The following is a 22,602-nucleotide window of genomic DNA, read 5'->3' as shown; positions in this document are numbered from 1 at the left end:
CTCTCACTTACAATATGTCTACACTAAAATCAAGGGGTATGACTGCTGCATGTGTAGACATACTTGGGCCAGCTTTGATCTACCTAACTTGGGTACAAGAGCAGTGAAGCCATGGTACACATGGTTCAACGCAGGCTAGACAGACCTGACCAGAATTCTGAGTAATTCCTCACACACGCAACTATAGCTTCACGGCTCTTGCAGCTGAGTTAGCTAGATCAAAGCTAGCTCGGGTATGTCTACACAAACTGCAATTGTGGCCAGAGATTGCAATGCGCCCTTAAAGTCTGTCATGTATTTCTAAGGGATTGTGTTCTCCTTAAGGTCTTGGTAGGCTGAGGAATTAATTTCAGCATGATAAAACCCAGATACCATTATTACCACCATGTTAGAAATACCCAGGGGCACATTCCGCAACCCTTAGTCACAAGAGTAGCAAATAATCTCATTCATAAAGGGATTCCTTCAGTGAACAAGTACTAACTACTCAGTCCAAGGATTGCAGAGTCTGACTGCCATTTAGGTAGGTTGGTAGGTAGGAGGAGCAGATTAGGTACATGTGGCGCATTGACTATGAAACCCATATGTATGGTGTCTATTCGCTTGTGGTTTTGTGTACTTACAAACTGCTTTGTGTGGCGGTGTGAGGTTGTAACCATTTGCTTCACACCAGCCGACTGGGAAAATGTCCATCGACTCTACATCAACTACATACTCCGGAGCAGGCATCTGTAAACCTAGAAAAACAAATTTATAATGCAATTTACACATGGGATGACTGAGCTCGGAGCGGTTCCGGCATTCATCACAAACCAAGGCAAGGAAATGATGGCGCACGTAAAAATAAATTGGCTTCCCTGCATCGAGATCAGGCATCATTTCGTCTTCAATTTCCTACAAGTAGCAATGACAAGGCTGTTGCATTTAAAGCGCATTGTGATTCCACAGCAAAACAGCATTAAGAGACCATTAAAGAGGTACGCTGAGCAACTGAAAGTCAGCAAAATGGCAAGGTTTAAGGCCATGTGAGCCCTTTCTCATCCTGATACCACAGGACGCGATGAAGTAAGCCCTTCGCTCACAGATTCACTGATTTTAAGGACACAAGGGCTCATTATGATCATCAAGAGACCCCATGAAATCCACTAGGGACTTCGCTATTGCTATCAATTTTATGTGGAAAGTGCTCAGATAGGACAGTGACCAGCAGCAGCATAAAACTTCCTGCAGAGCACAAGCTATAGAATCTCCACCCCACAATTTCTGCCTCAAACCCATAACTTCTCTCCCTCTCTTAGAAAGACATTCAGTCTTGATTTAAACCTCCTCACTGTGGCTCTGAGCCAAAGCCCCTGAAAAGATCCCCATTGAATTAAAGGGCCTCTGGAGCAAATCTTCTGTCGTCAGCCAGGACCCTGTTTAATTTATTCCGCCCTGTTCCATCTGTACTGATGTAGGAAGTTCACCTGCCATCTGCTGGTTCCAGGCTAGGGCCTATAGGTCCAGCATGAGAAATCTCTCCTAATGAAGATGCGGGAAGTGACTGGTGGGGTTATCAAATGCTCACATGAATGATCAGGAGACAAGCAGCTTGCTCTCCTGTATACTTGCCTTTGCATCTGTTACAGCATCCTCGCCTCCTGCTTAATGCAGCACTATTTTGGAGTGCCCAGCCAGCTGACCGCAAGGAACTTTCCACTAATGAATGTTCACCAAGAGCCAGCAGCCGAACTGAAACAGTAATTGAACTTTGTGAGGGCAACACAGCCCTCCGGTGAGGAGGTGCCTGCAACAATGGACTCTCCATCCCAGTCTGAGAGGTCTAGCGAATACACAGTTGCAAAGGCATAAAAATACACCTGGGAGCTCATCACACTGGAAGAAGTTACAAAGAAAATGACGCTGTGTGTCTCTATGGCCCTCAGAGTAATAGCTGAGCACCTTGAAATCATTCATGCATCGTATCCTCACCACACTCTTTGAGGTACCATTCCCGTTTTACATGTGGGGAACTGAGCCATAAGGCAGATTGCAAGACTTGCCCACAGACACACATGAGGTCTGGGGCTGAGGCAGGAATCGAATCCAAGTCTCTTGAGTCCAAGACCACTCTTCCTCCCTTGTAGGAACCTCACTAAAAATGCTGCCAATGAGGAACGGCCTGTTTTAAAGCATGGAGAATTGTAACTCCTTATACTGCGAAACATCTCATCCCAATTTCTGTGTTCGACTTCAGCTAAAGGCTTGGTTCAAAGCCCAGTGATGTCAATGGAAAGATTCCTATAGAAGTCAATGGGTCTTGGATGAGGCCCTAAATGCACAGCAAGATGCAGGAAATCAACTCAACTCCAGCACCAGTGTCATGACCAGGACGTGGACAGTCAGACCTAGTGGTCAGAGCAGGAGTCGGGAGTCAGGTACCAGGAGGTCAGAGTCTGAGACAGGCTCATGGGCAGACTGCGAATCAGGCACCAGGAAGCAGGCAGGGTCAGGTTACCGGAAGATCAGGGTCAGGCGCCAGGTTACAGACAGCAATCAAATAGCAAAGTCGAGGCCAAACCAGGGTGGGAAGTCAAAGTCTAGGGTCGATCACAAGCAGGGTCTGGAGCAGAGACAGACAAGCAGTCTCTGCTGCTGAGATAGCTTCCCTTCATAGTGTCCTGATTTACGTACTGGTACTGGCCAATCAGTGGGCTACAAGGGGCCGCCACTCAAGTCCTGCTGGGCGGTACGTCCAGCTGAGCCCAGCCTCACATGGTCCACCCATGGGAACTCAGCATCGGCCTCCTATGGTGGTGCAGAGGTGCCAGCAGGCCAGAACCTGAATGGGCCCACGTTCCAGCACTGCAGGTTCTAATACTGAGATGACCTAGGACATCCTTTGCTTTCATTACTGCAACTGCTCTATGTTACTGTTCTGATCCAATGTTCTTTTCTTTTTTCTGCTTACGACAGGTGCAACATTAAAGTTTGATCCTAAAAATTTACAACTGCTGCCACACCGAATGGCAAGGACACATCATTATGTTTATTTTCTCATCCTGCCACACTGATGCAACAAAGATATGTACATCCAACCACGCTGGACTGGCACTGTTTTTTACGTGAGCTCCTGATCACCCCGCCAGTCACTTCCCGCATCTTATTGCTGCACTTAGCTTGAGTCATATAACAAACTGGAAACAGCTGGTTTGCAATTTCTGTTTGCTTGATTTATGCATTTTCCAATCACTGTCTTCACGGCCCAAGAAATAGCCACAAGAATCGAGACATTAGGAATAAAAATAGAATGCATGAAGAATGAATATTTCCATCTCCCATTAAATATATTATTACATTATTGCAACTTCAGCAGCAATTCTTGAAAATATAAACCCAATTCGTCCCTGAAAAATTACTAGCATAGGGTTTTTACTTCACCATATTCCTAGTGTAGCCGTACATATTATGCAGAGGGTATACATTATTACTAAATGCAAACCAGAAAGCTTCAGCGTTAAAACCTAAAATGAACTAGTAAAAATTTACAATGCAGATCCTGAGTAATAAAGTAGCAGAAAGTGATGGGTTACACACACATATAGTCTCATATCAGCCCTATGCATCTTTCCCATTTTGGGTGAGCTATATGGCCACTCATTAAATGCTCCCCGTGAAGTTTACAGAATTTTGCTACTGCCAAAAACATGATTTATTCAGCAATGGTCGCTCATGTATAACTCAACCTGGCTGAACTACTGCAGCCTGTTTTACAGGCACAGTTTTTGCTGTCAAACTGCAAAACTGGAATTGTACAACTGGGCACAATCTGCCTGCTGCTTGGACCCCTCACCCAGCCCTACAGATTCTGACCTGCCTAATGCCCGGTATCCTGACCTTGGCCTGACTTCTGGTGACCTGAATGGTGCATGACCCCCTTTGGGTTAGTTCGACTGGCTCATGCCTGATTCCTGGTCACCTGAACCAGGTCGCTAACCACTAGACCTGGTCGCCTATCTCCCAGCCCTGACAGCTGCCACCAAAATCTCATCTGAATCCCTAATGCTTACAGATTTAGCTGAAACGTGACGTTTTATGTTCCTTCCAAAACCTCCTTTAGCATTAGCTATTCTAAGGACATAGCATTCACTAGAACAGTAACTGTCACAGGGCCAGACTGTGATGCCATTTCTTACAATGAGTAGTACCGTAAGCTTCAATGGGATAATCCAGGGTGAAAGGTGCTTTTTGAGGGGATATCAAAATCTTGCTCATAATTAGAGCTGGTCAGGAATTTTTTATGAAACTTTTTTTTTTAAACCAAAAAACGATGTGTTATAGAAACCAAAACTGTTCGCAAAACAGCATCAGGGTTGACAAAACGCCCGACTCAAAAACTTTTGGGTAAAAAAAGCTTTGAGATTGTTGAACTGAAAAATTTCAGTTCTTTGAATTGAGGTGACTTTTTGTTTCAAAATTTTAATAAATTTACACTAAAAAGGTAAAAGGCACCGCGTTACTTTTGTTTGCACCTCTGGGAGACTTACACTGTGTTGGAGCTCAATGAGTTTCCTCACAAGGTATGTCTACACTAGAGCTGAAGATATAATTCCCACATACCTGTACAACCTCTGATCCAGCCAGCGCGCTAGAAATAGAATGCAGCCATGTTGGCGGGAAGGGCTAGCTGCCCCGAGTACATACCTATTTGAGACACTAGGCATGCTCTGAGTACATACCTATTGGAGACGCTAGGTAATTCAGGAGGCTTGCCCCTCCCAACACTTGTACTGCTGAGGCTATGATGCTATTTTTAGTGCGCTAGCTCAGTTAGAGCTAGAATGGGTATGTCTCCTCGAGTTGGCATTTACACCTCCATTTCTAGTGTAGATGCACCCACCGTGTGCTGGGTTGGTGGAGATTATTTTTATGAACACAGCTGGAACATTTGATCTGTTTGGTGTCGTGTAATATCTTGATTACATGCTTTGGTTGTTTTATATACTTAGGGTTTAAGCCAAGCCCTGAGTATTAGAAGCCAGGATGAAACCTCGTGTGGGACAGATTGTCTAATATCTGCCTTCTGCAGAGTTCTCGTACCTTCCTCTGAAGTATCTGGTACTGACCACAGTTGGAGAAAGGATAGTGGACTGGAACTAGTGGATCAGTTTTAGATCAGGGCTCTAGTGTGCAGATGAATTTCAGATAACAAATCCGGATTCAAGAAAAACTGATTTCTGATTTGGATAAGTAGCTACAAATTCAGTCCAAAATGTTGCACCTTGAGGTGTATAACTTGAAACAATGCGTATGTTAGAATCCCTCACCAAACTTTTACTAATACGAATGTATGCAACTTTTTATTTACATTACTACAGCTCTTAAAGGGCCCAACTGAGACCAGGACCCCCACAGGTCTCAGTGTTGTACAAAAACACAGGTTGTGGCTACGCCAAGGTTTTAACCACACTTTGGATCAAAGGTTTGTGGAGTGTCCAGATTAGCATGTACAATCATGTTAGCTAACTTGAGTTAAAGGCACATCAATTAATTTGAGTTAAAAAATTCTCGTGTGACAAAGCCATAGTGAGACAATCCCTGCACTAGAGCTTCCAGCGGAAAAGGAAGGAAGCAGAGGTGAAGTGAGTTGCTCAAGGTCACACAGCCAGTCAGTGGCACCGCTCGGAATGGCACCTACATCTCCTGAGTACTGCTCTAGTGCCCTATACATTGCACCCCATTGCCTCTCATCTGCGTCATGCAGCTTTTGACTGTGCCACCGTGAGCTATGACTTCATCGGCTCTCACATGCTAAGCAGCATTTGGCATGAAGCAGGGATGTAGTAAGGACAGGGTACATGCTGCCTATTTTACATCTAGCTAAAACCTCCCAGCCAAGATTCTGGTCAAATGGAATTTCTATTTAGATACCAACTGAGTTACAAAACACTGCCAATGGGATCGATCAGAGAGACACTGACATCGCCTTGATGACAGCATGATGCTGCTTTCTCAAGCTAAACTCCACACGGCGTCTGCCTTCACTGTCTCTTCTATAGTAAGCCATCGGCGCAACGATGGAGGCACTTGGGGTTCCGTGTCCATGTTTTCGTCAGGCCTACCTGAGTCCATTAGGGCACTTCTCACCACACATCACAGGATGCCGTGACACTTCTCAGCTTAGTACGATCGATGCCACATGAAACTAAGTGGCAGGTAATCCACAGTGACAGGGTCAAACAGCCAGGAAAGGGTTATAGGCCACCAGCGGGTCACGTGACCCAGGTGGGGATTTAAAGGAAGGGTGTATTCTCTTTCTGGAGGCTGCAGACCCCACAGCTTTTCCCATGCCTCCAGAAAGAGGACACATCCTTCCTTTAAATCCCCACTGAGTCATGTGACTAGTCCTGAACCCTTTTTCCTGGCTGTTTTATCCTGTCACATCCACAACAGGCCAAAAGAGTTTGCATGAATTCATGAGATCCAGAAGAGCCAAGATTCATACAGCTCTAGCACAAACACAAACTCACCTTTACTGTACTGGTACCTGTGTGATACTGTAACCCAGCTTTGAGAAATAAAGCAGCTGGGCACTAACCAGGATACTGATCCACCAGTGCAGGTGAGGCTTTGGGGGTGAGAGGCAGATCCTTTCATCCTTCTCTCTTCCTTCTTCTCCACCAGCTGAGCTCCTAGGCTCTGCTGCGCAGAAGCAGATGCAGGTGTTCCTGAGCTCTGCAGGAGAAAGCTTCCTCCATTGCTCCTGATCTCTGCAAGACACACCCCACCCTCCTCTCTGCCTGAACCCAGCCAGACATTGACTCCCATTTCTCCCCATCCCTACCTTCAGCTAGGAGGGGAGAAGCTCAGGACCCCACGACACTGAGCTCCTGTGATGAACCACTCACCATCCTTGGTTTTTAACTTGCAAAGTCTGAGTAGGCTGGTGGAGTTCTTGAGGGTCACTGGCATAAACCTGTGGTTGCCTGTATCAAGTATCCGTGGTTTTAAGTATCAGTTCGGGGATGCTGTACAACAGTGACATCATAGAGTCCTTCTGGGATTTACTTAATGCCTTGACACGCTGAATGGCACCTGCCCACAGCCATAGAAAGGCACAGCTACACCATGACCGGGTGGTATCAACACAATCACAGCATCAAGAAGCGTATCCTGAAAGCGCTCGGAACAAAGAGCTCCCAGTACTATCAAGCAGAGCACCTACCGGATCGGACCTGGGGCCAGAGTGCTCATGCTGTTGCTATTTCACAATATATTTACTGTTACATTGCACGGTGCCTTTCAAATGCTACTTTTTTTCCACCCTGACTGAATTGGCCTTGTCAACACTGGTTCTCCACTTGTGAGGTAACTCCCTTCTCTTCATGTGCCAGAATATTTATGCCTATAGCTGTAATTTTCACTCCATGCATCTGAAGAAGTGGGTTTTTTTACCCACGAAAGCTTATGCCCAAATAAATCTGTTAGTCTTTAAGGTGCCACCGGACTCCTCGTTGTTTTTGTGGATACAGACTAACGCAGCTACCCCTCTGATACTTTATAAGACATTTGCCCTGTACTGTACAGCACCTTTCAAATTGCGAACGGGACCTTCAGAATCAGATGCCCTGAGAAATCAGTTCTATGGAATCATGACACCAGGGACTCAGTTTGTATGTGTCATTAGGTGCTGCCCTTTTGATTGTTTCAGTTTGGGCACCGTAACAAACTGGCCACACCTCAGCCTCCTGGAATATGCCAGAAACATAAATTTAACAGGAGCTGGTGAAGACAGGCCAATGGACCATCAAAAGTGCCTTAAATGTTTTCAGGATTCTCAGAAAGCAAACAAAGGGACAGATTCCACCCTTAAATACACACACCCAATTCTCATTGCGTTCAGTCGGGGGATGCACATATCTCTGAGGGCAAAACCTGACCATGAAATTGGTTCTTAAAGAGCCTTTTCCCTTACTTTTGCCATGAAACACCACTAGGCACAGCTGATCTTACAAGGGTTCTGCCACGACAATGAAACCAGTAGCTGTAAGTACAGCAGCTTCTGATTTCTCTTACACTAGCCTGGGCTTAGGTGGTATCTGGGTAAGATATCTCCAAGGTGGGGAGTGTTTTATTCCAGAAGCGGCAATCTGTCTGTACTGAACGAACACTCCAGCCCAGTGTACGGGGGCTCAAGACTGCACAAGGTGGCACCTTTCAGCTATGACATAAAACCAGGATCCTGGTCTTTTGTGGTCAGTAACAATCCTAGAACACTCTTTTGAGCTCAATTGTCGTGGTCAAATTCCAAGCTAGGGGCTTGATCCATGGCAAAATTCAAGGAGGGATGGGACACTTATATGGATAAGAAGATGACCCAGAGTTATGATGATAAATAGTTTGGAAGGGATATTAAACCTCATGCTTCAGAGCTTAAACCAATCTCTATTAGAGATCAAGATGGGACCCATGTCGAGGGGAGATTATCCCTCATCCATCTACTAAGGTGTTCTCTGGTGCTGGCCATGGTCAGAGACATAATTCTGGACTAGATGATCCAGTCTGGCAGTTCCATTGTTGCTGTGTGCAGAAGACGGTGTGGTATGCATAACAGTGCAGTGGGGAGATGCAGCAAACACAGATGGTGATGAAAAGTGCAAGATACTGAGCACAGCTCACTTTGCTTGCTCCGCTCCTATGGGTGCACAGCCCAGAAAGGAGGGGGTTGGTGCATGGAGACAGAGGGCGCTGGGCCCTAATCCAAAACATGTAAATGAATTTCTCAATAGCCATTGGTTAGAGTGCTGAGTTGCTTCTCTACCCATCTACCTGGATGGAGAAGCAACAGACTAAAGTGAGTGGCTCATACACACCTGTCCTGTTTTTCCTAGCACCTTTCCCTCTGCTTCCATGCAAGAGCAGGACCCAAGTGATTAATGGTGTCAACCTCCCTTCCTCATGCACTTGTCAATGGACATTGTATCTTTCTTTACTTCCTTTTCTACACCACTGCATAGGGTTGCTGTGCACCTGCATTGTTGCGGTGTTCCAACCCATCCTGACCACCACTGTAGCGCATTTTCAAGCCCTCTGAAATATCTGAGTAGAAAGGTGCTACAGAAGTACAAAGCACTATTCATTGTCCAGAGCGAAAGTGAGGCAGAATTAGACCCTATGTACAGTAATTGGCTAAACATTTCTCTTTCTTTCTCACATGGCTTTAACAAACGTCCTTACTTGGTGCCCAAACTACGATTAACAGCCCACTCTGCAAAAATAGAGTTACTGGCTTTATTTTGGACTCCAGGCCTGCAGCTTCTATTTATAGCCTGCAAGTTTCTATTTATAGATGATCACTGAACCAACACCATGCACAAATGATACAAAATGTTACAAGCACCTAATGGAAACACCAGATTATCTCAGCACCAATCAAGACACATTTAATATGTCTGTTTCCTTGTTTCAGTGACTCAGTGACAATAATTTTAACAGCACAAAGAAGGAGATCACTGTGTTCTGATCATCAGTTCTGAAAGGCAGTACTCATTCCAGGAATCCTTATTCACCCGAGCGTTGCCCTGGAGAAAGAACTACTCAGGTAAGTGTTTGTGTAACACCAACAGATGCTGGTTGGCAGTGGCCGGGATCAAACCTGGGACCTCTAGAGCTTAATGCATGAGCCTCTACTGCCTGAGCTAAAAGATGCACACCTGTAGCAGGCTCATCAATCTCTAGCTGCCACTAGAGGTGGACAAAGCGCCCCACCAAGCAGGTATGGGTTACATAGGCATGATTCTGTCCATAATTATCTCGTCAACATCTCATTTCAGGAGAGGATTAGTGGAAAAGAAACTCTTGAGATGAACGTGAGCCCAATTAGTTATCCCTACTGCAGAGCCATTACTACTTGTAGGGTGGTGGTGCTTGCAACAGGCTGAATGCTTTCCAAAGGCTATATACAGTCCCCGCACAGAAGAGCGTGCAGCCTAAAATGAGAAGGGGCAGACAAAGAGCGGGAGAAAAGACTGCAAAATATGCATGCAGCTGGCCAGGGGGAAGGCTGGCACAAGCCTGCTTCATTCCCTGGCGTCAGGTGGGTGGGTACAGGTATGAAACTGAGTAAAAGGGAAGGGTGATGAAGAAATGAGGTTCATTGGGTCAAGCAAAGGGGTCAGGGCGGTGGAAAGCTGGGGGCTATGAGAGTGCACGGCGGGACAGGAGCAGAGTTCCAAGGCCAGTAGAAATGTCATTATGTCGTTGGCAGGCCAAAGCTCTGAAGGCAGCTTCTGCGGTTGTGAGGAGACCTTTCAGAGGCTGCCTTGGAAGCTTTCCCCCCATTGCGTTTGTTGGTATTAGCCTTGTGGGTGGAAAGGACCCTGTGACCTAGTGTCCTGCAGCCCTGTGGTTTGGTCATGGGGGAGCAGGGAGAAGGACAACATAGGATAATTTAGTCCTTATTGACGGTATATAAAAAAGCAGGTGTGTCCGGGGGGAGCTGCGAGGCATGCAGGGTGGGGACAGCAATTGAGAGGACCTGAATAAACTTACCAAACAACACAAAAGCAATAGGCCTCTATGGAACTGCAGTCATTTCAACGTACCTTCCAGGTGAAGCCACATTAACCTTCCTTTAACTGAGGTGATCGAAGCAACACATATTTCGGCGGGATTCCTGGGGTTCACAGCCTCCAGTTTCATGTTCTTAGTAAAACCCCGGCTGAAGGACGTCTGAAAGAAGTCAAGCATCAACACTGAAACTCCGCACCACAGCACAGAATGGCTTTAAATAGACTCACCCTTGGTTTCCATGGAGAACACAGGAGACGTCTAGGACCACCTAGGCCAAGAACTCACCAACATTCGAAAAGGGATTTAGATGGGTATGAAGACTATCAAGAGTTATCATAAAGACAACTTCTGGAAAAGATATTCAAGCTTGTGCTTCAGGGCTTAAGCCAAATGTTGATTATCAGAGACCAGAATGAGACATAGGTGGCGGAGGCAAATTATCTCACGTCTGCCTATTGCGGGTCTCTCACCTTCTTCTGAAGCATCTAGTGCTGGCCACCATCAGAGACAGGATACTGGACTAGAGGGACTATGGGTCTGATCCAGTCTGGTAACTCCTGTGTTCTCAGAACCAAATTTCCAGAGCAAACCCTCCATCTGCATGTACAGATTAGATAACTGTGCACCCATTTACTCACAGAGTTCCCCAATTTGACTGTGAGCTTGTCTGCAAGAACAATTAGTTCACGGCAAACTGGGGTGTGAATCTACCGTTTGTTAGTACACTTTGATCTAGTCCTCTTTGAAATAGGACTAGATCAAAGCCCATTAACAGTCTGTTAATGTGCGCCAGCTGGATCCATGTGGACAGTTAGTCCACAGATGGCTACTGTGGAGTAGATTCACACCCCACTTGCCACAAACTAAAACAGTCGTGTAGATAAGCCCTTAGTTCAGTACAGAGGGCCACATCCTCAGCTGGTAGAAATGGACATAGCTCCATTCACTTGAACACAGGTTGACTTCATGTCAAAGTGTTGAGTTCTGCTGATGTACATCAGATAAGGATCTGGCCAAGAGTTGTAAGGCTCATCTATAGCACACTGCTATGAGAATATGGCCCTTGCCAATTTTTCAGCCTTTTGAGAATAAGCATGTATCTGTCAATGTTAATTACCACCAAGATCTATCCTAATGTATTACAAAGACTTGGTTTTTCCCGGAGTGATATAATAAGTTTGAAGATTTTATTTTATGTGTACTTTATTATAGGTGGGGCTGGCAGTACTGCCGATTATTAAGGTTGCCTGACACTTCCATTAGAAGACCCTGTTTTCCGTTGTTTATAACTGCCAGACATTAACCGCTTGGGCTGAAATTTTCCATACTAGGTGTTTGCATCAAGCTGAATATTTTGGAAAATTTTCAGCCAAAAGGATTTGGTGTTTCCGAGAACAAGACTAGGGAAATGTCCATGTTAAAAATTTCTGCTGGTCTTATCTTTGATGAGCTCTAGCTTCTCAATGATTTGCGCAGGGAGTTGAAATTTAGCAGGTGGCGGGCCTTTGTGGCAGGGATGTGTCTTTTGCCATCCCTGTAAAACTCTGCCCAAATTTAGCCAACTAATTGCAGAGATGAGGAAGAGAAATAGAATGAGAAGTGGAGAGGAGAGAACTGGGACTGGCTGGGCAAGGAGACTGGGAGTAGGAGTGATGTTGGGGAGACTTGGACAGGGAATCCAGAGAGGTGTTCTCATGACTGGCTGGGCAAGGAGATTGAGACGGGGATGAGAGGCCTGTGGAGCGGAGACTGAGATTGGCTAGGTGAGGAAATGGGACTGGGGACAAGGAGCCAAGGGTGGGGAAGAGACAGGGCAGGGACTGGTTGGAAGACAGAGGGCAGATGGGATCTAGCTGGGAGGGAAACAGGAAGAAGAGTCTGTGCCCACTAAGGGCACTCTCACCTCCACAAGATAACTACCTACTACTGCTATCAGTTTCTCTGTTAGCTCAAGTGGCAGAGGTCTGTTGCACGGATCTAAAGAGTTTAGCCCTGCTGATGACTCATGTGGGTGTCAATATAGTGCCACATGATAGAATTCCTGGGGGCGGAGTGTTCCAGTTTGCTTTTTTAAAAAGCTAGGAAATTACCCACAAAACACTATATTAAAAGAACATTATCATGGCTGCAAAATCAAGCCCTCAAAATTTAGGAAATGCCAGAATTAAGGCTGCCTGCGCAACCTAAATTTGGCCCCCTTGTGCGTTTGCATTATGATACAATCTTTAATTACACAACCACACACTAGTTTTTCTGAAGGACCGCTGACTAAGTCAGTGCGCAGGATGGAGCTACTTTGGGATAAATCAGGTTTGTGTAGCGAAGGCCTCTTTTCTGTGGGACCCCTGTTCATCTGTTGCTGAAGTTAAAAGGTGCAGTGAAGAAGCAGGGGTTGCAGGAAGAGAAAGGATGATCTCATGATTCAGGCAACTGATTGCTGCCCTGGAGAAATGGCTTCTATCCTTGTCTCTGCCACAGACTTTCTATGTGATACTAGGCAGACTCTGAGGTCTGATTTGCAGAAGTGCCGAGCAGCTGCAGCTGAAGTCAACAGGAGCGAACAGATAAAATGTTAGTGTAACCCACACACCTCCTGAGTGTGGGGTTCTGTCCCCTCTAGTGGCACCGAGACCACTTAGAGATTAATGAGTCGGCTACGGCCTTAACTAAGAAGCATGTGGCTTTTAGCTCATGCGGTGCAGAGGCTCATGCATTTAGCTCCCAAGGTCCCAGGTTTGATACCGATCACCAGGGTGTCTCAGTATTTCATTAGCCACTGCTGAGTACTCTGAAAAATCAAACGGTAGGTGTCTCAAATTGGGTACCCAAAATTAGTGGAATTTTGACCATTGTTTTTTGACGTCCATGTTTCCCCATCTGTAAAATAGGGATAATACCTACTCATTTCACAGGATTATTATGAAAATAAATCCACAGATGAAGCATTCAGATACTATAGCGATGCGCACCATAGAAAGACCATGAGGCAGTTAATCATTCTGTCTTCAGATCCGGCATGAAATGTGTTCAGTAAATAAGGGAAGAGGGCCACACATTGAACAACAAGTAAAATAGCTGCTCATTAAGTGAGCACCATCCATCCTGTGCACCAAACCAGGCAGTGGTCCTATGGATGCGATCATGTTATTAAAGAATGTATCATAATCCATATGCACAAGGGGGGGTGAATTAAGGTTGCATGGGCAACCTTCATTCTGGCATTTCCTAACTTTTGGGTGCTTAATATTGAAACCTGACTTATTTTTTTAACATAGGGTTGTGTGTGTAATTTTGATTTCAACACATAAAAAGAAAAGGAGTACTTGCACTGAATCAAAGAGTTCACACACCTATTTCTAAGTGTGCCCTTTGAACCAGATCCGCAGTTGGTGTGAATGAATTCAGCTCTCTTCACATCAATGGCTATAGCTCTGTTCGCTTCAGCGGAGATTTACACCAGCTGAGGATCTGGTCATTCATGTTTTTGTGAGGCACTCATATACCATAGCGACAGGGATCCATATAAGACCTTAGCTAGATAGACAGGCATGTGGGCAGAAAATTAAAATCACAATTTGCAACAATGCACACAACAACAGCAGACCATTCACCCATCCCCCGCACAACTCTAACAACAAAACAGCAAAACACCTAAAAGAACAAAGAAGGATTCCCACTTTCAGTTCCCACAGAAGCTCCGGAACCCTAAAAAACATCCTCAGCCTTTCCCAAATGCCCATCCCAAGAGTCTTCTGCTCATGCAGGTACATTCCCCCCTTCCCCATCCCCATTGTTCCCTTTCCCTTCACCTTTTTTCCCATTTTGCTGACCCCCTTCCTAACTAACCCCCCTCCCTCCAAACGAATTATGGAATTGACCTGACATTTTCCTCCATCACACTGATCACTCTACTTATGTATTATACTCCTCTCCTCTACGATGTGTCTGTCTTGTCTATGTAGACTGTAAACTCTTTCGGGCAGGGACTGCCTGCTACTCCGTGTTTGTACAGTGCCTAGTACAATGGGACCTCGATCTGAGTTGGTCCCTATTCATCACCATAATAAACATGATTATTAATAACTGTCATTAATCCAAGATAATATGGGGTTCCATCTTGCATCCCTTACACATGAGCCATGGGACAATGGCTTTCATCTTGACTAGGAAAAGTAGACACCTTTCGGTCAAGCTTAACCAATACATGCTAGCTGAGTCCAACCTAAACTCAACCTCTTTTCCTCATCAAGACATGAGTGTCGTCATTAACGTCCCTGGAACTACTCATGTGACTAAAGGCTGCTGGATGAGGCCTTTATTTCATTAAGATTTTTTGCAAAAATGAAAAAATGTGTTGCACACAGGAGCTATTTCCATGCTTTCCTTATCTCCTGGAATATTCAAAACCACACCAGCACCCAGACAGGCTTCCCGCTTCTAAAAGCAGCTAATGGGCCAAGTTTACAAGACATCAGAGTGAGTTTGCTGAAATGCTTTTTATGCCAGCTAACAAGGAAACACCATCTATCATCACTCAGGCTCCTTTTGTTGTGATGCAGTGCCGGAGGCTAAATTATAAAGAATCAATGGCAAACCAGTTAGCTGGGAGTTTATTTTCCTAAGTATTTCGCCACGTCAATCCATTTCATAATTGCCTCTGCTTGCTAAATAGCCCCAAGGGAAATGGTTACAATGTATCCACTTCGCTGCCAGGTCTCCTTGTGCTAGGTGGAAGATGTGTGATTAAAAAAACCCAAGTTTGTAATAAACATTTCATCAAAGAGCCACACTTAGCGTGGTAACAAATGAACCAGCCTGGTAGGGATGTCAGGCAGATGGCAATGGAGAGACAGCAGCTCTCTGTAGAGCACTGTTTTATCAGGAGTCACATAATAACAGACAGGCGTTTGTACAATGAATGTTAAAAAAAAATTATTAGAACTGATTTAATCTTTGGAGGCCAATCTCGGGGTGGCTGGCATTGTGAGCACAGTTCTAATGCCTAATGAAAAGAAAAAAAAACAAAGGCAGATAAAAAGAAGGAAAGAAAGAAACAAACGGAAAGGAAATGTGACAATCACCACCAGGATCATGTATTTGCATGTTATCATATCCCTGACTCCCACTCTCCATCAGTTCCTGTGTTTTAGATTATAAATTCTGCCTGGCAGGGCATTCCTTTCATACAGGATAGTACAATGCAGGACAATATGGGGACTCCCAATCCTGAGGTGAGACCTGATCCAAAGTCCACTCATGTCAATGGATGTCTTTCCAGTGCCTTTAATAGGGTTTGGATCTGGCTCTGGGGCCTCTGAGCTCTACCATAATAAGAAAGAAAGAAGGATCACCTATAACGATTGTAATATGCACATCAGATGACCTTTAAATACAGTCACGCCGCAGACATATAAGAAAAGCCACGCTGTAGAAAGGGTGACATAAGGTTCCCGACCTTGATCACTCCATCGGCAGCACAATGCCGCTGTGCAACCCCAGTTTAACAAGATGGAAAATGCACTGTAAACTCGGGAAAAGCACGCAATTTACGTGAGACAGTAGCCGCATCATGCCGCTCCTAGGCTCGCTGTGCTACAGCCGGCAACGACTGTCTCCAGTACACATCATGCCGGTAGCGGGGACAAAGCAAGACAGAGAACACAAGAAAGTAGGTGTGGCCAAAGGGACACTGACCACAATGTATGCTCCTCACTAAAACACTTGTGCTGTGACTCACTTCTACACATCACAGCAGTTCCATGGTGGGGGGGACTGCGAGAGGCTGCCCAGGGAAATCCAGGCCCACCGTGCCCTTTGCTCTACAGCGATTCTCTCCCAGAATAGCATAGCAGGGGAATGACAGGTGGGGGAATAGATTGTGCGTCTTCTGCCACACAAATCGACAGCTCTAAGAACCACACATAGATGCAAGGGTTTTGAATGCTATTAAGAGTCCATGCGCTGTAGTGAAGCTGCTGCCCAAAGAAGATTCTACCCCTTCATTTCCTCTCAGATCCCAGGCCCAAAGCCCATTGACTCAGGCTGAGCATGAGAGCAGGCAGCAATTGACCCTATGGATAGAAAATGAGGAGTGAGCCTGGCAAAACTGCACCGACATCAAGCATTTCAGGCCGATGAATGACTGCTCGTAAGTGACTACGAGGAATCAGCTGCCCACCTGGTTCAAATACTGTATTATTTTGTACCGTTTCAAAGGAATTTGGGGCCCGAATTGCTGATGGGCTCCATGCTCCGATCAAAAAGGCAATAATTTTCTCACACGGACACCAGGCAAGAAGCGCACTGAACGGTGAAAAGACAGAAGGTTAATGCTTTGCTTAATGAGCGGTGGACTCCTATACATTAAGATTCATAGGCGCACAGCTCCATTCTTAAGAACAGCCCAGCTAGGCACAGTTTCCAAAGCTTTTATGAGCCTGCAGTATCATGATGTATAGCACACTCGCACACAACTCCTGCTGTATTAGGGCAACTCAAACACTCCCAAATGATGGAGCTTCCACCTGGCTCAATCCATGTCCTACATACCTATACCTCGATGACTTCACTTAGCATCATCAAGGATCTACAACATATCCTAAAGGATGATCCCTCACTCTCATAGGTCTTGGGAGACAGGCCAGTCCTCGCTTACAGACAGCCCCCCAATCTGAAGCAAATACTCACCAGCACCAACACACCACACAACAAAAACACTAACCCAGGAACCTATCCTTGCAACAAAGCCCGTTGTCAACTCTGTCCACATATCTATTCAAGGGACACCATCGTAGGACCTAATCACATCAGCCACACTATCAGAGGCTTGTTCACCTGCACATCTACCAGTGAGATATATGCCATCATGTGCCAGCAATGCCCCTCTGCCATGTACATTGGCCAAACTGGACAGTCTCTACGCAAAAGAATAAGTGGACACAAATCAGACATCAAGAATGATAACATTCAAAAATCAGTCGGAGAACACTTCAACTTCCCTGGACACTCAATTACAGATCTAAAAGTCACAATTATTCAACAAAAAAATTTCAAAAACAGACTCCAACGAGAAACTGCAGAACTGGCATTAATTTGCAAACTGGACACCATTAAATTAGGCTTGAATAAAGACTGGGAGTGGATGAGTCATTACACAAACTAAAAACTATTTCCTCATGCTTATATTTCCACCTAATGTTACACATAGCTTCTTGTCAACTGTTTCAAATGGGCCATCCTGATTATCACAACAAAAGTTTTTTTCTCCTGCTGATAATAGCCCATCTTAATTAATTAGTCTCGTTAGAGTTGGTATGGCAACACCCATTTTTTCATGTTCTCTGTATATATATATCTTCCTACTGTATTTTCCACTGCATGCATCTGATGAAGTGGGCTTTAGCTCATGAAAGCTTATGCTCAAATAAATGTGTTAGTCTCTAAGGTGCCACAAGTCCTCCTCATTCTTTTTATGTTAAAAACAAAATCCAGAAACAAGAGAAACACTCCAATGAGCAAATCAGCCCCTCAAAGTCAATGGGAGTCTTTCCATAGACCTCAATGGGCTGGTACAGTATTATTAATTTTTTAAATCATGGTAGCACCTACAGTTCTCAACAAAGATCAGGGCCCATCGTGCTGGGTGCTGTACAAACATAGTAAGAGACCTGGAGAGCATGCAATCTAAATAAGCAAGACAGACAAAGGAAGTATTATTACTCCCATTTTACAGATGGGGAAACTGAGGCACAGAGAGATTAAGTGAGTTACTTAGGCTCACACAGAAAGCCTGTGGCAGAGCTCCTGTTTCCCAGCCCAGTGGTTTAACTACAAAAACATGCTTTCTCCCAGGATCAGGCCCTTAGTTCAGAGCAATAAGTGGGTTTGTTCAAGCTTCAATCAACACCACCACAAAGGGAGAATAGATCTTACGTTTCTAAAGCAAAAGTGAGGAGCTGCCTCTGCTTCACATTGTTTCTGATAATCTGCCCAGTCAAAGTCCTGGCCAGAGTAACCTGTGGGAGAAGAAAACAGAGAAATATGGTAAGTCATTATTCCATACGGAGGAGAGAAAGAAACAAATATTTCAATGCAGCAATAATTTGCACTTCCATACCGCCTCCTCCCATCTAAGGCTCTTGATGCACGTTACAAACACTAATGAGTTAAGCGCCATATGCCGTTGGGAGGCAGGTAATGATTATTATCCCAATTTAAATATGGGGAAACTGAGGCCCACACAGTTTAAGATTACACAGTGAGTGAATGGCAGTGCTAGGAACAGAGACCAGACCTCCTAGCTCTGAGACATACACTTAACCCACAAGATCATCCTTCCTGCTTCCCTGTAAATACTTAGGGACTGAAATATTGTATGTATGGCATGGGTCCAGCACTCAAAGCAGAATACATGTTGTCACGCTGCTCTGCTTAATGTTAGTTTTATTGCTATATTCTATGTGTCGTCCAAAATTACTTATTATTATTCTTTGTAGTGGGAGTACTCAGAGGCCCTCATCAGGATTGTGGCCCCACTGCGCTAAGCGCTGTGCACTTACATATAACAAAAAGATGGCACCTGGATCAATGAATTTACAATGTGTTTAGTTACAACTCTCTATACACACCCGGTGTTGCTGGATCACAGCTTCCTCTGGGGTGGAGAGCAGCTGCTCAGTGGCACATGGCAGTCTACTGTGGGAGAGAAAATTCTTGCCACGAACATCAGGGCAAACCCTCTGATCTTAATGAAGAGCACCATGGGATCTTTAATTCTACTCTATTCCAATTCTAGATATCTTAGATATTTATATGGCCTCCATTGCCATAATATCTGAGCACTGCACACTCGTTAATGTACTGATCCTCACAACGCCCCTGTGAAGTGTTAACCTTGTTGTACAGATGGGAAATGGAGGCACACAGAAGTGATGTGACATGCCCAAGGGCACTCAGGAAGTATAGGTGGAGCAGAGAAATGAACCCAGGGCTCTCAAGGCCTAGGTAGTGTCCCAACTTCTGGACCCATCCTTCCTCTCTAAAGGGCCTATTCAGAACCGAGGTCACCTTCATTTATAGGGCCTTGTCTGATATAGCCCCGGCCCTGAGACTGTATGGAGCTCCATGTATCTATCTTGCATGGATGTCTTGCACAACTTGGCTCTTTAAGACTGTATGCTCCTTACGACAGGGCCTGGCTCTGTGTTTCTACAGTGACTAAGAAAATAGGATTCTTATCTCCACTGAGGGCCTCCAGGTGTTACTGTGATAATAATTGTAGACTCATCATCACTGGAAAGTTTCAAGGATGGTGTAAAGCATAATTTCTCAGCCAGGTCTTCCTCTATGTGAACACAATTTGGGCCCAATCTTACAAGGTGCCAAACACCCTTTAACTTCCATTGTCACACATGGGAAATGAGGACACTCAAGAACGTATGGGACTGAACCCTTTGTACCAGTGAAAGTTATTTCTGTATTTTTTTTCCTCCTGCAAATGAACTGCAGGTGCAAAAATTGTGGGTGCGAATTACGTCTATAAAAAAGGAAGGGCAAGGTTTTGAACACATATCGCTAAGAATCCTCTCGAGAGGCCAGAATTTAGATGAGATGAGATGATCCAGAATAGGTCCCTTCTAATGATGGTGTACACAACAAATAAAATAGTACAGCACAGACAGTCACAACAGGGTTAGCCTCTATGCGCTACAAAAATCAAAATGTTAAAGTCATATTAATAATTCGATAACAATTTTGTAATACCAATACCTGACCAAAAAGCAAGAAATGGAAATTCATGAGGAAACAATCAGAGTTTAGTCAAAAAATGGATAGTGTTTTTCATGGAAAATTTTAATTTTCTCTGAAATTTTATGTGAAACAGTCTTGGCTTTTTGACACAACACTGATGCCAAAAAATGCTCAGATTTCAGAGATGAAAATATTTTTGTTTCCCCCTCCTTTCAATCCCCTTTTCCCCAGTTTTTTCATGCTTTCTTGGTTTTTCATGGAAAATGAGGAAAAAATACAGTGAAACAAAACATTTTCTGCAAACATGTCATTGAGGACGAAAGGCTGTTTTTCATCAAAACACATTTTCGGCTGAAAAATCTCAACCAGCTCCAAGAAAAAAAAAGTCTTTATAGCCAAGTAAGTCTTCTGCGTGACACAATGGAATGGAAAACAAAATAAAGGGCATACGTAACTTTTTGTCTTAATGAGTGCATCCTACAGACCTAACACTCTCTAGCATTGCTCCTAAGGCTCTGCTAAAATGTGCTACAACTGTTGAACTTTAGCCCTGAAGCAACAATTCTACCAAGGCTGAGGAACAGTAATAAACAATATGTGAAGACAGTTCTTGTGGACACCAGCTGTCAGAATACATTGCTGTCAGAAGAAATAAAAAGCTGGATACATTCTAAAGGTTCCCCCATCTCCAATTAAAACTCAGCAGACAGTTTTTGGATCTTTTATTGTGAGCTACATGAAAGCTTTGCAGTGAAAATGGGAAAGGCATGTGGCAGTGGATTCACTGGTAGGCTATCCAATTGTCACTCCACAATCATTTTACGGCCTGATCCTGCACCATTGAAATCAGTGGAAATTTTACTGCTGACTTCAACAGTGACAGGATTAAGCCCGTAGAGAAGAGCTACAAATGAGTATGCTGCAACTCATGAATATTAAGATTCAGTAGCAGAAGGGTGATTACTCCAAGAGCTGGCACTCACTAATTCTGCCTGCAAAACATGTTGGGACCTAGGATCTTCTGATTCACATTGCACATAGCTCATTGCGTGAGCTAAATGAGTAGCTCCATTAGCAGGTTGCATTAGTAAACCATTATCCTCTTGTGGCTCAATGTACATTGACTCACTTTGCTAATGTGTTTGACATGCAGGCCACAAAACTGGGGGGGGGGAAGAATGCGCTATTATCTTGTCTGCACAACACTGGAAGAGCCTAGTGGCTTACTCAGAAGTGAATATAACAATACAAATGTACTGAACGTTCCTTTAGTGAACCTTACAAATAGCAGCTCTACCGAAATGTTTCCCCCTCTCTTAATAGCTCATAAAAAGAAACAATGGCTGTTACTCTAAATGGAAGCGGTCTATAAATCCATTTCTAATAAATATAAACTGCCTGTTCAATGTTTATACAGAGGTAGGAACTGGCTATTCATTTTTGGCACGATATATAAAAATACTGCTCTATTTCTAGCAACATATATTTACAACTCCAGCACATGACTCATCTACCGTACATTTTCTCGGTCGACCTCTGCTTTACAGAAAGATGCGGTGGTGTACATGTAAAAGAGGGATGGATATTCTACAAATAAAAAAGCTCGGTGATCCTGAATAGTCAGACAGGCCATACTATGCCTGGTGGAACAAACTATTATTGTCTCCTTTAAAACGCTGGTCCTAAGCAATGAAAGTAAAATAACATTATAATCATGGAACCTTATCTTCACTAAAAGTTATCCAGAAAATAGAGCCTAAATATACAAGAACAAAGAAGAAATTCTCAGCAGTGGCTTTACTTTCTCATCTGCTCCTGCATATCAATTTGTGGACTTTTCCTACAGATGGGCATTTTGCTAGCAAGTATCTTCAGTGTCTTTTCTACATGGAAAAGATCCTGGCCAGAAACTTCTTGACACAGGATCATATGAACGCAGCTCAGGCTCTCTGCTAAAATGGATACCTGCAATTTACATGGCAGGTAGGAACCTAGTGAGGAATGATATTATTCCCTCCTCTTTATTGATGTGGTATATTGAAGGCTGAGAGTTTGTCTCGGAAGTCGCGGGTTCTGTGACTTTCCATGACCTCTGTGACTTCTGCAGCAGCCGGTGCAGCTGCCTCAGGCAGCCCCTGGGCCCAGTCTCAGGCCACCCCCCACCCCCGCAGCAGCAGGAAGAGTTTGGGTGGGGGTGGGGGGCTCAGGCCTGGGGGCTGGGATGCAGGAGGGGTTGAAGGCTCTGGGTGGCGCTTACCTTGGGGGGGGGGGGGGGCTTCCCCAGCAACAGGTCTCTCCCTC

At 44.7% G+C, this 22,602-nt stretch overlaps 1 protein-coding gene across 5 annotated transcripts in view; it reads right to left on the bottom strand.

The window, feature by feature from the left end:
- Positions 1-22,602, bottom strand: part of SFMBT2 (Scm like with four mbt domains 2) — a 205,877-nt gene that overhangs the window by 42,842 nt on the left and 140,433 nt on the right. For all 5 annotated transcript variants that reach the window (XM_038372526.2, XM_043499007.1, XM_038372534.2 and 2 more), the window contains exons 10-12: positions 18,484-18,566; positions 10,584-10,710; positions 624-737 (exon numbers count right to left, since the gene is read on the bottom strand). In XM_038372526.2, coding sequence (XP_038228454.1) covers positions 624-737; positions 10,584-10,710; positions 18,484-18,566 — 324 coding nt within the window. The remainder of the gene's footprint in view (positions 1-623; positions 738-10,583; positions 10,711-18,483; positions 18,567-22,602) is intronic.

This window comes from Dermochelys coriacea, chromosome 1, assembly GCF_009764565.3.
Source record: "Dermochelys coriacea isolate rDerCor1 chromosome 1, rDerCor1.pri.v4, whole genome shotgun sequence".
Taxonomy (NCBI): Eukaryota; Metazoa; Chordata; order Testudines; family Dermochelyidae; genus Dermochelys; species Dermochelys coriacea.
The sequence above is the reverse complement of the archived record's forward strand: the minus strand, read 5'-3'. Positions and strand labels throughout refer to the sequence as shown.